General features: G+C 41.9%; 1 protein-coding gene across 2 annotated transcripts in view; it reads left to right on the top strand.

Moving 5' to 3' along the window:
• The window catches only part of TGFBR3 (transforming growth factor beta receptor 3), a 201,530-nt gene that overhangs the window by 82,510 nt on the left and 102,812 nt on the right, over window positions 1-16,208 (top strand). For both annotated transcript variants that reach the window (XM_063428390.1, XM_063428389.1), the window contains exon 4: window positions 12,084-12,221. In XM_063428390.1, coding sequence (XP_063284460.1) covers window positions 12,084-12,221 — 138 coding nt within the window. The remainder of the gene's footprint in view (window positions 1-12,083; window positions 12,222-16,208) is intronic.

The following is a 16,208-nucleotide window of genomic DNA, read 5'->3' as shown; positions in this document are numbered from 1 at the left end:
ATACTGATTTAAAAATGAGGTGCAGGATATTCACTAGTCCTTTTTTAAAATCTTTTTATTTAGTTTTTTCTATTTCTAAGTAGACCCACTAAACATTCAAACATGGTACATGAAAGACCACTTGACCATTTATTAGGGTACGCCTTTCAAACCACTTACACATACATGTATTGATATGGTACACCAAAAAATCAGATTGTCCCAAAGTGCTATATTTTTATTTATACACAAAGACAAATATCCACCAAATGTAGGTGGGCAACTGTCATGTTTCATTATTACATTTTAAAAAAAATTATGCATATTGATTTTTTTTGGAGAATATTTGACTTTTTATCTGACAATGCTGGGCCAGGGCCTAGTGTTATCTGCCCATGTGCTTCATAGCCTAACTTACTTGCTTACTTACTTACTTCAATTGAAACTACAGCAACAGGTAAGTTGTTAAGTTGAACAGCGGTTGAACGAAAAAAAAATTAATACATATAATGTAACAAAAAAAAATTCAGTTAATTTAATTGTAATAAACCTTTTCAAATAATTAGAAGTGAAAATTTGAGAACACTTGTGATTTAAGTGATAACTGTTGGGAAGGGACAGCTTAATTGCCACACATAGTTGGCGCCTAAGCCTTCTACTTCTAAAGAGATTTGAGTACTTGCATTTTGTGTAGATTCTATAGCACACTAGATGTCTGTAAATGTATATGTATATTGTGTGACTGTAGCTTTGAAAAGTATAGTAGAGCTGTGCAATTCCTGATGATCAGCACATAGCAATAATCAACAAATGGCCTTTCCTGGCCTGGGAACACCAAGGGTTTATCAGATAAAACTACATCCTGGAAGTTTTAAAAACAAAAGTATTCTGAATCGGTTCTCAGACCCTAAACAATTCTGAGTAAATATTCCTTCCTGCAAAATCAAAACATAAGCAGGAAACTCAGGCACACTTTAATCAGGAATCTTCATAAAAGAGGTTAACAGGGTGTCATAAGAGGGACAAACCAAGAAGAGTTTAACACACTCATCCAAACATGGTTTTACAAAGGACGTAACTCGAAACGCGTGGACAAAGTGAAACTGTGTCTCTCGATTCCCATTGTGAAGTTACATGGGTGAGGCCAGGAAGTTTATACCCCATTGAAAGCAGAATTAGTGGCTGACAACATACACATTAGTGACACTTCAAGTATCTTCTAATAATTCCCACTGAGTCTCCTGGCATGAAAGTTCTATTTACAGATTTCGGGTGCAAAATGTTACTCAAAAACTAATGCTTGTTCAAATACCCTGACTCCAATGGGACAAAGGGTACGCTTTGCAAACAATGGTCAGTTTCATGCACTGTATGTCAGACAACCATTAACAAGCGCACATACAGAGTGTGTTGGTTAATATCACTACCCCTAATCAATAAAACCCACTGGTGTATGCCTGCTTTTACAAACTGGCATGGCCCCAGGAGAATAAAGACATTCGTGAAGTAGGACACATACAGTTATATTTTTGTATAGGAAGAACATACTTAGACTATGTTGTTTAAATACTAATCAATCACCCCTTTCTCCTAATATATGACTGACCATACAATATTTGAAATTGATGCCGTAGCTGATGTGAGTAGAGCTATCAGCCTACCCAATGATCTGTAAAAAAAAATATTTCAGGGAAGCAAGAACTTTACCTTGTACATGCTGTACAAATATTTGGAGGAAGTTGAGTTTTTTCCTCTGATGTCAGGCACACAAGAGGTAGGCTCATAGCTCAGTGTTTGTAAATTGTCTCCAATATAAGATGCTGCTGTGTGCAAGGAAATATGAACAATGAAGCTCTTTGCCATCTAACATATGTAGGGAACATGCAATATAATTTATTATTAAATGGAAGTACATTGTTATGTCCTTGGATTTGCTTCACTGATCCCAGAAAACAAATGCAGTTTGACATTTAATAGCACAGTGTATCTAATAGTGTTTGATAATCATACTGTGTAGCTTACAGCTCAACAAGTAGCATATACAATTTTGACCTAAAAGAGAGCTAGTGTTATTTAGAGGAATTTTGACAAATATACAATGTAGCTTCAAGTTCACAGAAGGGTCTTGTTTTCCAGTTTAAGTTCCAGGCATTCTTTTTAAAAGATTTATTGACCTGGTATCCTTTCTTGTATGGACTTATAATATTTGTCAGGTTTTTGCCATATGTAGAAGCTGCATGATTAACCAGTACAGAAATTTTATTCCTTCTTAGCAAAAAGATCTCAAGTGTTTTTTATCTCAAGTAGGTTTTCCACTTTACATTAAAAACTCTGCATGTTGTGTTGATAGTTTTTAAATATTCTGCATTGTTCTTAGTTTTAACTTGCTTCAAAAAGTAACTAACCTGGACTTCCTATGAATTATTTGTTGATAAAATATATCATCAGTCCTGCTAACATTCTCAAGTATTGCATGCTGTAAGCCGTATAATTTTGCAATCTGTAAAGCTCAAGCGATCTGAAATGTCTTTGTGTTGAAATCCTCAGAGAGGTTTACTTTATCCTAATTAAAATAAATGTAGATGACAGCCTCCCATTCAGCAGATGTAAAAGTACACCTATGTGCTCTATACACACACTTGCACAAAATAAGTTACATATACATAGCACTGTCTTCTCTCTTTTTACGTTGCGGGTATATAACTAGATATATTATAACTTGATTAGATATAGAGTCATTTAAATCTTCAGATTTTTTTTTTAAAATGCCTTGGGATTTGCGCCAATTTAAAGTGTCATATAATATAGCAAGAGTTCTCCAATCTGTCTTTAAGTATCTCTACCAAAGACTTATGAGTTTTAGAAAGAGAGGTCTTTACTCAGAGGTTCTATGAGTAAAGTTCTCTGGGTGTGAAATGCGTTACGCTTTGACTCACCCTTGTAGAGCAGTTCCTCATGTGGATATTGTTCATACTAATAAAGCTGCATCCATGGAGATGCATTAATTCAATGCATCTCTATGAGGAGATGCTGATTGGCACAGCGTGACATTTTGCTGCGCAAGCGCAATACCCTCCCAATGCTTTTCTGTTGGAAAGCATTGGATTGGCTGAGATCAAGAACATTGATGAGCTTATCCAGTGTGGCCAGCCACTGGAGAACAGGTAGATAAACTCAACTTTTCATTGCAAGTTAAGGACTGCCGGTCACCTAAACAGCCACAATTGCATGTATTCATAACACTATAGTGTTCCTTAGATGGTCCTCAGGCTTGATGCTCATATATTCTTGTGTGAGCCTTTATCTCTTCTATTTGCTTGGATGTGTAATTAAAGATTATAGGAGGACGAGGAGCATTGCTTGTGGAGTTATGCTTCTTGTGAAAGCAACTTGATACATTTCATCAAGGACCTTTATGGAGCAGAATAATCAACTATGATAAATATACACTATGAGCAGTTGACAGAGGCTAGATGAATATGATGTGCCCATCCAACCTTTGTAAACTTCTGAAGAAAACCACAAGGACACCATAAACACTTTTAATTCCCTTCTCCGCCCTGCTGTGGCCACCCCCCAAACTAACCTTACAGCTGATAGCTTTGCATATTACTTTACTGACAAGATTGAACAGCTAAGGAAACAATTCTCCCCTCCTTGCCGTTCTCTTTCTCAACCACACATAAATCATGCTTTCCCTACCCTTCAGACTTTCTCCCCAGCTACTGAACAAGAGGTGGCTGCACTTCTCCATTCCTCTCGCCCCACCACTTGCCCACTTGATCCTGTCCCATCTCACCTCATCAGATCTCTCTCCCCTTGTCTTGTGCCTATCCTAACACACATCTTTAACTGCTCTCTCTCTTCTGGCACTGTTCCTGCTGACCTTAAACATGCCACTGTAATACCTATCCTGAAAAAACCATCTCTTGACCCGTCCTCCCCCTCGAACTATCGTCCCATATCCCTGCTCCCTTACTCATCAAAGCTTTTGGAAAGACTTGTCTTTACCCGTGTGTCTCACTTCCTTAATTCCAACTCTCTCCTTGACCCTCTTCAGTCTGGCTTCCGCCCTCTCCACTCTACTGAGACCACTCTTATCAAAGTGACTAATGACCTAATCTCCGCTAAATCCAAAGGTCACTACTCCATATTAATTCTCCTTGACCTCTCTGCTGCCTTTGACACAGTTGATCATTCTCTCCTCCTTCAAACTCTTCAATCCATGGAGGGTCTCTGTGACTCTGTCCTCTCTTGGTTTTCCTCCTATCTCTCCTAACGCTCATTTAGTGTCTCCTTTTCCAAGGATACCTCCTCCCCTCGCCCTGTCTCGGTTGGAGTTCCCCAAGGCTCTGTCCTTGGTCCCAGGGGCGGGCTGGGCCGGGGGGCAGGGAGGCAATTGCCCCCCAGGCCGCCCGAAATTCTTTTAGGACCGGCCGCGGCGGGCCGGCCCTTTAAATGCTGCAGCCGCCGAGCGCTCTGTAAAGAGCGCTCAGGCGGCTGCAGAACAGATTCTCCCCTCCCTCCCCTCCCTTGTAGGTGGCCGAGCTGGTCTCCGGTCCGCGGTCCCGGCCGGAGTGATAGGAAAGTGCACTAAGTGTGCACTTCCTGTCAGTCCGGCCGGGTACAGGAAACAGAAACCCCTGTTCCGCGCGGAACAGGAGTTTCTGTTTCCTGTACCCGGCCGGACTGACAGGAAGGTGCACACTGAGCACCTTCCTGTCACTCCGGCCGGGACCGCGGACCGGAGTGCAGCTCGGCCACCTACAGGGGAGGGGGTAAGAAGAAGGGGGGGAGAGTAAGAAGAGGGGAGGGGGGGAGAGTAAGAAGAGGGGAGGGGGGGAGAGTAAGAAGAGGGGAGGGGGGAGAGTAAGAAGAGGGGAGGGGGGAAGAGTAAAAAGAGGGGAGGGGGGAAGAGTAAAAAGAGGGGAGGGGGGAGAGTATAAAGAGGGGAGGGGGGAGAGTATAAAGAGGGGAGGGGGGAGAGTATAAAGAGGGGAGGGGGGAGAGTATAAAGAGGGGAGGGGGGAGAGTATAAAGAGGGGAGGGGGGGAGAGTAAAAAGAGGGGAGAGGGGGGAGAGTAAGAAAAGGGGAGGGGGGGAGAGTAAGAAAAGGGGAGGGGGGAGAGTAAGAAGAGGGGAGGGGGAGAGTAAGAAGAGGGGAGGGGGGAGAGTAAGAAGAGGGGAGGGGGGAAGAGTAAAAAGAGGGGAGGGGGAAGAGTAAAAAGAGGGGAGGGGGGAGAGTAAAAAGAGGGGAGGGGGGAGAGTAAAAAGAGGGGAGGGGGAGAGTATAAAGAGGGGAGGGGGGAGAGTAAAAAGAGGGGAGGGGGGAGAGTAAAAAGAGGGGAGGGGGGGAGAGTAAGAAAAGGGGAGGGGGGAGAGTAAGAAAAGGGGAGGGGGGAGAGTAAGAAGAAGGGGGGAGTAAGAAGAGGGGAGGGGGGAGTAAGAAGAGGGGAGGGGGAGTAAGAAGAGGGGGGAGTAAGAGGGGCGGGGGGAGTAAGAAGAGGGAAGAGAGGGAGTAAGAAGAGGGGAGGGGGATAATAAGAGGGGGGAGTAAGAAGAAGGGGAGATAAGAAAAAGAGGGGGGTAAGAAGAAGAAGGGGGGAGTAAGAACAAGAGTGGGGAGTAATTAGAAGAAGGGGGTAAGAAGAAGAGGGGGGTAAGAAGAAGAAGGGGAGTAAGAAGAAGAGGGGGTAAGAAGAAGAAGGGGGAGTAAGAAGAAGAGGGTGGAGTAAGAAGAAGAGGGGGGAGTAAGAAGAAGAGGGGGGAGTAAGAAGAAGAGGGGGGAGTAAGAAGAAGAAGGGGGTAAGAAGAAGAAGGGGGGTAAGAAGAAGAAGGGGGGTAAGAAGAAGAAGGAAGGGGTAAGAAGAAGAAGAAGGAAGGGGTAAGAAGAAGAAGGAGGGTAAGAAGAAGGGGGAGTAATAAGAAGAAGGGGGTAAGAAGAACAAGGGGGGGAGTAAGAAGAAGAGGGGGGAGTAAGAAGAAGAGGGGGGAGTAAAAAGAAGAGGGGGGAGTAAAAAGAAGAAGGGGTAAGAAGAAGAAGGGGGTAAGAAGAAGAAGGGGGGTAAGAAGAAGAAGGGGGGTAAGAAGAAGAAGGAAGGGGTAAGAAGAAGGAGGAGGGTAAGAAGAAGGGGGAGTAATAAGAAGAAGGGGTAAGAAGAACAAGGGGGGGAGTAAGAAGAACACAGGGAGGAGGGGGGTAAGAAGAACACGGGGGGGTGAGAACACACAGAGGGAGGAGTGAGAAGAACACAGGGAGGGTGGAGGGTGGAGGGGGGATGAGAAGAGCACAGGGAGGGTGGGTGAGTGTGAGAAGAGACCGCTAGGGGAGGGTGGGGGAGAGGAGAGACCACTAAGGGGCAGAGGAGAGCTCTAAGGGACAGAAGGGACAGCTCTATAGGACAGGGGGCAAGACAGGGAGCTCTTTAACACTACGCGCACACACACACACACACAATGCATCCCTATACATACACAGAAACACAATGCATCCCTATACATACACAGAAACACACAATGCATCCCTATACATACACAGAAACAGAACATGCTTCCCTTACACACAGAGAAACACACAATGCATCCATTACACACACACACAATGCAACCCTTACACACAAAGACAATGCATCATTTGCACACATACACAGAAACATACAATGCAAACCCTTACACACACATGCAAACACACACACTGTTTTTCTTACATACACACAGAAACACAATGCATCTCTTACACTCAATGCACACACATACAGACACACACCTTGCATCCCTTATGCATACAAACACAGATTCACACAATGCATCCCTCACACACAACCAGAAACACATAATACATCCCTTATACACAAATACACACTGCTTCCACTACACACAAACACACTGCATCACCTGCACAAACTGGTATCCCTATACACTACATACCATAAGCACACATATTAGATAACACATAACACATTCCCTACACACTCCACTCCCTGTGAGCGAGCTCATGGGTGGGTGGAACATACAAGTGGACTTATGAGTGGGCCTTATGGGCATACTCACCGTCAGGCACTGGAGCCCAGACCTTGAGCTGTGTAAGAGGCCCCCAAAAAATGGAGCTGCTTCCAATTCTCCCAGAACGTTGAATTTTGTGACCACAGTTGCAAACAGCCTCCAGAGGTCCTGTTCTACACCAGACCAGTGGAGCCAAACTGCAGCCCATCATCATCCTCATCTAATTGTAAGTAGGCAATCTAGTATATTATTAGTGACACTAATCTATAATTTACCTCACATTAAAGGGACACTATAGCTTAATGAAGTGGTTCTGGTGTCTATAGCTGGTCCCTGCAGGCTTTTTAATGTAAACACACACTGTGTGCAGCACTGGCGTTAGTTCATATGGCAGATCATACGGGTGGGGCATTGTGATGTCACATGGGGGGGGGCGGCGGCAAATTTATATTTTGTCTAGGGCGGCAAAAATCCTTGCACCGGCTCTGATCCTGGGCAGGTGCACCAGTCTACTGGTGACCCACAGGAGGGGAGTGCACTGATTGCACTGCACTCTCCTCCTGCCCAGACCCGTCTTGACCGCAGTGCAAGTGCCCTCTGCCCCTAATTTACAGTGGCTCACACTCACAACAAGCAGTGCCTGGAGCCCTTTGCAGAGACGGAAACAAAGAGGTTCTGCGGCAGCTGGCCGTCCTGCAAGCATTACATTAAACAGCTGTTCCCCATGCAGCCACAGGTGGCGTTGTGCTGGGAGACTGTGATTACTCTTCATTTCCTCCCAGCCTACAGAGCAGCGCATGGGGGAGAGAGGAGGAGGCATGATTTAATCTTGAATAAATCCTCTAAGCAAACCTTTATAAATTTGGGGGGGATCAGCTCTAGTTTCCACAGTTTATTTGTGTTTACTCTCATCTCTGTATTACTATTGAGGGATGTCTAAGTAGTAACATCAGTGTGTGTCAGCAGGGCCAGCCGTTGGGGTGGGCAAGCTGTGCGGTCACGCAGGGTGCCATGACCACAGAGGCGCCCGGCGGCCAACACAGCTCACAAGTTGGGTACACCAGCATATTTAATTTAAACGATTCGCTGGTGGTCCACTGGTGCGCACCAGCAGTAGGTGCAGTCAGATCATATCCTCTCCCTCGTGGTTCCGGCGCTCAGTTACTGAGTCAGAGCACAGGCTCAGAGATTCTCAGCCTGTGCTCTGACAACATTGAAAGTCAGAGCCGTGAAGGAGCGGGTATGGCAAAGAGCTACTGATTAGCATTACATCAATATCCGTTATAAAACCAGAAAAAGGTGGGCATGGATGGTGAACTGATTTGGTGGCGCAATGGGCCACTTGACTGGTTTTGCCCCCCAGGCCTAAGGCTGCCAGCCCTCCCCTGCTTGGTCCCCTTCTATTTTCTCTTTATACTGCCTCTCTTGGAAAACTTATTGCCTCTTTTGGATTCAACTACCACCTGTATGCTGATGACACTCAGATATACCTCTCCTCACCGGACCTCTCCCCGGCCATCCTGCAACGTGTCACTGCTTGCCTCTCTTCCATCTCTGACTGGATGTCGTCACGCTTTCTCAAACTTAACCTCTCTAAAACTGAACTCCTTGTCTTTCCTCCTCCTAATACTGATCCTCCTCTCTCACTCTCCCTTCAAGTCAGTGATATCCACATAAGTCCATCCCTACAAGCGCGCTGTCTTGGCGTCATACTTGACTCTGGTCTCACCTTTGAGTCTCACATCCAGTTTGTTGCCAAGTCCTGTAGGTTCCAACTCAAAAACATAGCCCGCATCCGCCCCTTTCTTACGCAAGATGCTACCAAGGAGCTTGTCCATGCTCTAGTAATTTCCCGCATGGATTACTGTAACCCTCTCCTGATTGGTCTCCCCAAAAGCCGTACTGCCCCGCTACAGTCTGTAATGAATGCTGCAGCTAGACTGATTTTCCTATCCAGTCGGTCCTCTCACACCTCGCCCCTCTGCCATTCCTTACATTGGCTCCCTGTATCCTATAGGAGTCAATTCAAAGTGCTAACCCATACATTTAAAGCACTGAACAATTCCAACCCCTCTTATATCTCTTCACTGATCCAGAGGTATGCCCCTCCTCGTACCCTCCGCTCTGCCCGCGACCACCTCCTGACCGCTGCTCGCACCCGTACGGCCAACTCACGCTTGCAGGACTTCTCACGGGCGGCTCCTCTCCTATGGAATAACTTGCCTACTGCCATCAGACTCTCCCCTAGTCTTCAATCATTTAAGAAGGGCCTTAAATCCCATCTCTTCAGGAAAGCGTATGGCCTCCCAGAGTAATCTCTCCCTTACATACCTGTCTCTTGCTCTCCTATGGGATAGTGCTTTGCTCTCTCCTCCAGCTCTGCTTCACTCCTACTTGATATTTCCTATCCTAATGTTTCTAATACCCCACCTCCTATAGACTGTAAGCTCATTTGAGCAGGGTCCTCTTCAACCTATTATTCCTGTAAGTTTTCTTGTAATTGTCTTATTTATTGTTGCATCCCCCCCTCTCAAAATATTGTAAAGCGCTACGGAATATGTTGGCGCTATATAAATGGCAATAATAATAATAATAATAATAATAACTCTTCATGGCTTAAACTAATAATTTGGAATGATACTTCTGTGAAGGGGCTCCGAGTGAAGTTGATAAAGAATTGACCATGTTGGATTTTTCTGGCCTATTTTATATTGAAGGACAGAGATCAAACAAGTATTGAGAATATGCTTATGTTTACATGTCACATACCTGAGGTTATTTACGATAATTATAGAAATGGAAAAGCTGTTGGCTTTGCATACTTCAGGTGGTGGTCCTTCAAGCCTCAAGAGAGAAAAAAATGGAAGTTTGTTTTCCTCAAATAAATCCTTGCATGGCGTGAAGGAGTCTGTAGCCAAAGACATTAATATTTCAATTCCACTAGAAGGACAAATACAAAAGTTGGGATATTTACATCAAGTGAGTTTTTTTTATTTTTTTTTTTACGATACCATATTCACTTTACGAGCGAAAAAGGCGAGAGTTTCCCCCCTCTGGTATTGAGAAAACAACGTAGAGTATGATTATAACATTTCATAACAAGACTCTTGCTATAAAGTTCTATGCCTGAAACTCTGCAAAAATAAAACCGTACATCATCAGCGGTGTTTATTTTGATAATTTTTCATGATTTGTACCCCAGCCTTTTCTCATAGTACAAATTACTTTACCAGAGTAATGGATCGGCAGTCCATAGACTGTTTTCTCAAGTCTCGTTGCTGTGGAGATGTCCAGTCTTCCATGAAAACTATTATCTCCAGGGAGAACAAAATCATTTGCAGCTGTCTTAACCTCCCTGACATTATACATATCTGCTTGCGGCCTCCGTCAGAGTTTTCTGAGATACAATATTCGAATAATTATGTTTTTTTTTCTTCAAATCAAAGATAATATATACATATGTGTGGAAGGATGATAGTTCAGCAAATAAAAATCATGAAGTAGCAGTTTTAAATGAATTCTGTAGCTTGCTAAGTGATAAGCCTGTCTGATAGTTGCACCATTAGATTTCATGCGGGAGCCCCTTAGAACCTTAGAACCATAAATCTGTAACTTGAAGGAAATTCACAGAAACTGCTCACTTTCATGTTTTTTTTTCCCCATCCATTCTTCACAGAATCCATTAAGGGTAATCTGCACATTATCTGTTATTTCAGAGCATTAGAGGTAAAGCAGTTATTTCAGACATGTCTTAGTCAAGGTACTGTGTGATTTGTCTTGTATCATTTAATAATGATATTGCAACATTTTAACTGGAACAAGTTGTCAAGCCCTGTAATTCTCATTTACTCACTTTAGATAAGGGATTTCACAACTGTCCTAAATTGAAGAATGTGCGTTTGATGCCTTAAAGGGGCACTTTAAAAATTATAGAAGCCATACATTTTTTTTTTTATATTTGACTATTCTTGCCCCAAATGAGCAATTTCTTGTTAATCTTCAAAATTCTGTTTAGGGGATAAACCCAATGTGTCGTTCTAAACCTCATGGATCTGAATATCCAAATATTTAGGGATTATAACCTGTTTCTGTAATGTGAGAGTCTTATCTTGACTTTCTAGACAGCTATATGCAAGGCTTATTACAGATTATTATAATGAGTAATTTAACACGTAAGAGCAGAGATGGCAAACTGATTCAGTCAATTAACTGCAGTGGGTACATCCATGGATGGAATCAGTGTAAGTCAAATTCAACGCCTATATCAGGCTTCCCCAAACTCCGGCCCTCCAGATGTTGCTGAACTACAACTTCCATGGTTCTATGAATGAAATAGATAGGCTGAGAATCATGGGAGTTGTAGTTCAGCAACATCTGGAGGGCCGGAGTTTCGGAAAGCCTGGCCTAAATGCTTCAGCCAGTATGTTTATATCTGACTTCGTAAGATTGCTCTTATTATCACAAAAAAAAAAACTAAGCATGTTTAATAAGCCCCTTTGGCCTTTTGCTGACATTTATATCAAATCCACAGGTACTATTTCATGTGTTTATTTACTGTGGTTCTTAAATTATGTATTAAAATCTCTTATATACATAGTTGTAGCAAGTCTTGTTGCTTAGTATAACACGTTGGGTAAATTTTGTGTTTTAAAGGGGTTGTTTAAGCAACCATAACCATATAAAGCTCAGAATAGTGGTTGGAGTGCAGGTAGTCAATGGGCAGAACCCTCCATTTTTTTATTTTGTCAGAAAGTGATATATTTAGTGTGTGTGTGTGTTACATGTTTATCTTAAATGTCTGTATCTGTAACGCATGTACAGAACAGGACGTGCTTCTATGTGCTACATAATTCTATAGAAACACATCTGTCTGTCTATGGACTAATTTTATCCACTGATCCATTTATTTACCCTGTGTGAATATACTATAGTGTGATTATAATGCTCAGTTTATATGGTATGTCAGAATATAACAAACCTAAATGTTTGTAATTTACAATAAGTCAATGAATTGAGCAAGAAAATCAACAGTGGATAGAGACAACTAAAAAGAAAAATATATGATCTTGTCTAAAACTTTCTTTTTATTTTCCTCTTTTTAGATTACGTTACATTTATCTCCAATCTTATCCATCGCTGTTCACCAGAAACCATTAGTGTTCCTTCTAAACTCCCCACATCCTGTGACCTGGGAGCTAAAGACAGAAGGACTTGCTGTGGGCATTCAAAGGTTTTTCTTTGTAAGTATGCAGATGATTGTGAAATCAACTGTTTTGGTATGCATTTACATATGGAATGAATATGTTGCCGTAGCTTGTCTTATGATTGAAACTACATATATAGTAACACAAATCTCTAAATGCAAACCAACTATCAACTATATTTGATGAACAGCCACCTTATAATTAAAGGAACACTAGAACTAGACAATTGTCACTAGAACAACTACAGCTTATTGCATTTGTTCTGGTGTGTAGAATCATCCCCTGCAGGCTTTTACAGTAAACACTGTCTTTTCAGAGAAAATGCAGTGTTTACATTACAGCCGAGTGATAACTCCACTGGCCACTCCTCAGATGGCTACTGGAGGTGCTTCTTGGGGCAGTGCTGCACAGTAAGCTGCACTGCCATTCAGCGTATCTACCCTCTGCATGCAGACACTAAACTTTCCTCATAGAGATGCATTGATTCAATTTATCTCTATAAGGAGATGCTGATTGGCCCGGGCTGTGTTTGACTTGTGCTGGCTCTGCCCCTGATCTGCCTCCTTGACAGTCTCAGCCAATCTTATTGGAAAAAGCATTGTGATTGGCTTTTGATCAACATTTCTGATGATGTCAGCCAAGCAGGCAGATCAGGGGCAGAGCCAGCAGCAGCCGACTTAAATACAAGTAAGATTGTATTATATTTATGGAGGCAACGTGGCCCAGGGGGGCTAGATGGAGATTTTAACAGTTTAGGATCAGAAATACATGTTTGTGTTCCAGACCATATAGTGTTCCTTTAAATATTGGCAGTATTTTATTGCACTGCATGGTATCTTAAGCATACATGTTAATAGCTATGGGTGAAGATTAACAGTGTATTCAAACTGTCTACAAAATCAAAAGCAAGTACTGCTGTGCCTGTGTATCTATGGAAGGATGCATTCTTTAAAGGGACACTGTAGGCACTGTAACTGCTCAATGTCACTGAAGTGGTTATAGTATCTGGAGTCCCCTGGCCCCACCGTTCCATTCAGTATTAAACAGTTTTTAATGTTTCATTGCTAAGCAAGAGTCCCCAGCAGCCCATCGCCTCTGTGCTGCTTGCGCTAACGAGGAAGCATTAGCCTGAGCTGCAATCCATGGCTGTGACTAGCTTAGAGAGTCAGCTGACTGCTTTCAGCCTATCACAGTGCTCAATGATAATATGAATTGATATGGCTAAAATAAAGTGTGTAATCTCTGCCTTAGCAATACTTCCAGTAGGGGGCAGGCTGTGGGCAAGGACTGCTTGAAATTTGTTAATCAGTGAAATGAATGGCTATAGTTTATACAATGTCCCTTTTAGAATTTTTACACAGCTGTGCACAAATTACCATGATTGTTCTGATGTACATCATTTAGGGGTTATGCACTAAACAGGAAAATCGGAGTAGATTACAAAATTCAGACTAGAAGAGCCCAGCAGTGACTACTACAGCTGAATTGTCAAATCTCACCAAACCAACTATTTTGGCTTAAGTATTGCAATTCCATTTTCAACTAAAGAAAAATTCACGGTTTAGTGAAAAGGCTCCATTACTTTAAAATAAATGTATATTTGTAAGATGGTGAAATACTCATTTTTTGACAGGTGAAAATTCTGATTTGTGTCCCTGCCTCCCTGCTCTTGTACAAGTCTGTTTCTAAGTAGTTGAGGGGGCTTGCAATATTTCTTATCGTAGTAGTAATCATGATATTTTCTTCAAGGAGTTAATATATTTTTCAGTTTTTTTTTTATTTTGCTTAAAGTTAGTGGCATATTTTTTTTTCTGTTAATTCATTAAAACGGCTTTCACCCATATGAGTCAACATGATAAGAATGAGTTATGAGATAAACTGAGGGATACTTTACAAGTGTGTTGTAAGAAAAAAAAAAAAGAAAAAAAAAAGTTTGCAATGTTTTCAAAGTGGAGAAACCACCATAGAAACAAACAAAATGTCCTTGCATACAGTTTTTTTATTTTATTTTTTTTATAGAAATTAACTTTTTTAACTGCTGGTCTACCCTTTCCATTTATTGTTATGAGCCCTTGAAAAAGGCGTAATTTTTCGCCGAAACGCGCGTTGGGCTATGGGTACTTAGTAACCTTTTGGTTCCATATATTTAGCAGTCTGCTTCTGGTAACTTTGTTACTACTATATGTTACACATCAGCAGGGATTCTATTTAGACTTCATCTTTACGGCAGAACCCCTGCTTTTCACAAAGCAGTTTGCTACTATTTATGATTCTTTATCTCCAATTCATCCTTTTGTTTCCAATATACTCACCTCTTCCTGTCCTTTCGATTTCTTACAGCTTGATACATTTGTTAAGGACGTTTAGAACTGGTATAATCTATACTTAGGTGTATGATCCTGGTCTGTACCTCAGGATCACGTTTCATCAAGGGAACTTTAGGTTTTATACGTTTCTTTCCATTTATTTGGAAAGTTTGATATATACACCGGCCCTTGTTCTATATTAATATGTTAATACAGTTGGCTGTTTTTTTGCTATTCACTTTTGATTGTATTATGGCCATAATTACTAATCTCTAATATCCACTGTATTAATCTATTTAGTACATGTATTTTGAGGCTGGAGTTTATATCTTGAATTGTGTGTGTTTTTTGCCTATATTGACTGTTTGATCAGTCCATTGTACTTAGGCAATTGGTGCCACCTCTATTTAGTAATTATCTATTAAACTTGTTTATTATTTTTCCTTGAGGTTTGCACCGTGCCTATGATACATTTTTAATGTGTTTTATATATATTGCTCCACTGGGGTACTGGTTGTGTAGGGGCTTACTCTCTGGTTAGGAGAGTTTTCTCCCTTATTTCCTGTTATTTTTCTCTATGTAGTATTTAGGGTTAAGCCCTGTTTGTATCCCTGTAACCCGCCCTTGTGTATTTTTCACCTGATCTTTTTTAGGTTAAGAAAATACACTTTTTTCTCTTTATATTTAACTTTTTAATTAGCAGGATATTGATAAATGTTCCCAGTATGTGAAGCCATCATCTCAGATCTGTGCACCATCAAACCATAAATAAAGTCACCACAGCTGTAATAGAGCTACTTCAGGTCTGTTTACAACTGGCTTTTATGCTTTTATCCATTTTACGGCTGTTAGAGCAAGAACTTACTGGTTTCCTTGCCCGGGCCTATTGACAGAGTCATTATTTAGTTGATTTTTAATCCTAAAGTTAACAGCATGATTTTGGAACTTATATACTATAGGCCACAATACTATGTTTTTAACCCGGGATGTTTATAAAAGTTAGATCCAGCAGGATGTACAGCGTTTAATTCAATGCTATATTGCAGTACACATTTTCTATAATCTTCCTTTGCAAGATATGTTCACCATAGCTACAGAAAACCTCCTGTGGCCTTGCAAGAAGAAAGATCTGATGATCTAGGAAAACTAAGAATGAGCCTAGTTACTATAGCACGACATATGTGTTTGTAAATGTCTAACAACTATGTGAATGCCGATAAACAAGAGAGTTATACATATACAAATTACAAGCTGAAGCCGCTTAAAGGGTCACTCCAACAACCATGACCACTTCAGTGAGATGAAGTGGTCATCGCTGTATGGGTTTGTATGCGCAGTAGTTCACTGCACATACTGAGTTATTGTTAAGCGTATGCTGGGGCCTAGTTGCTCTGTTCCTGGCTGCCTAATGCCAATTCTGTGCATAAAAATATTCCCCTTGCAGGCAGAGCAATTAAATAATAAAAAAAAACAAAAACTCCTCCCTCCCCTCTCTGGCCCAGTGTGCACTGAGCTGGAAAATTGGTCCAATCACAGGCATGTATATGAGAAGCCTGTGATTGGACTGCGTGAAGCCCCTGTGACATCGGAGTGGGCGTGGAAGTCAGCGTGTGAGCTTCGCCCAACACTGGATTCAAACTGAGTTCTACTGCAAATCGTGGTGGGAGGGACTTTATCCATAGCGCCCAATACGGCATATTACTCAGTAAAGGTAACT

The sequence above is a fragment of the Pelobates fuscus genome, chromosome 7, assembly GCF_036172605.1.
Source record: "Pelobates fuscus isolate aPelFus1 chromosome 7, aPelFus1.pri, whole genome shotgun sequence".
NCBI lineage: Eukaryota > Metazoa > Chordata > Amphibia > Anura > Pelobatidae > Pelobates > Pelobates fuscus.
This window is presented reverse-complemented; position numbering and strand designations above follow the sequence as displayed.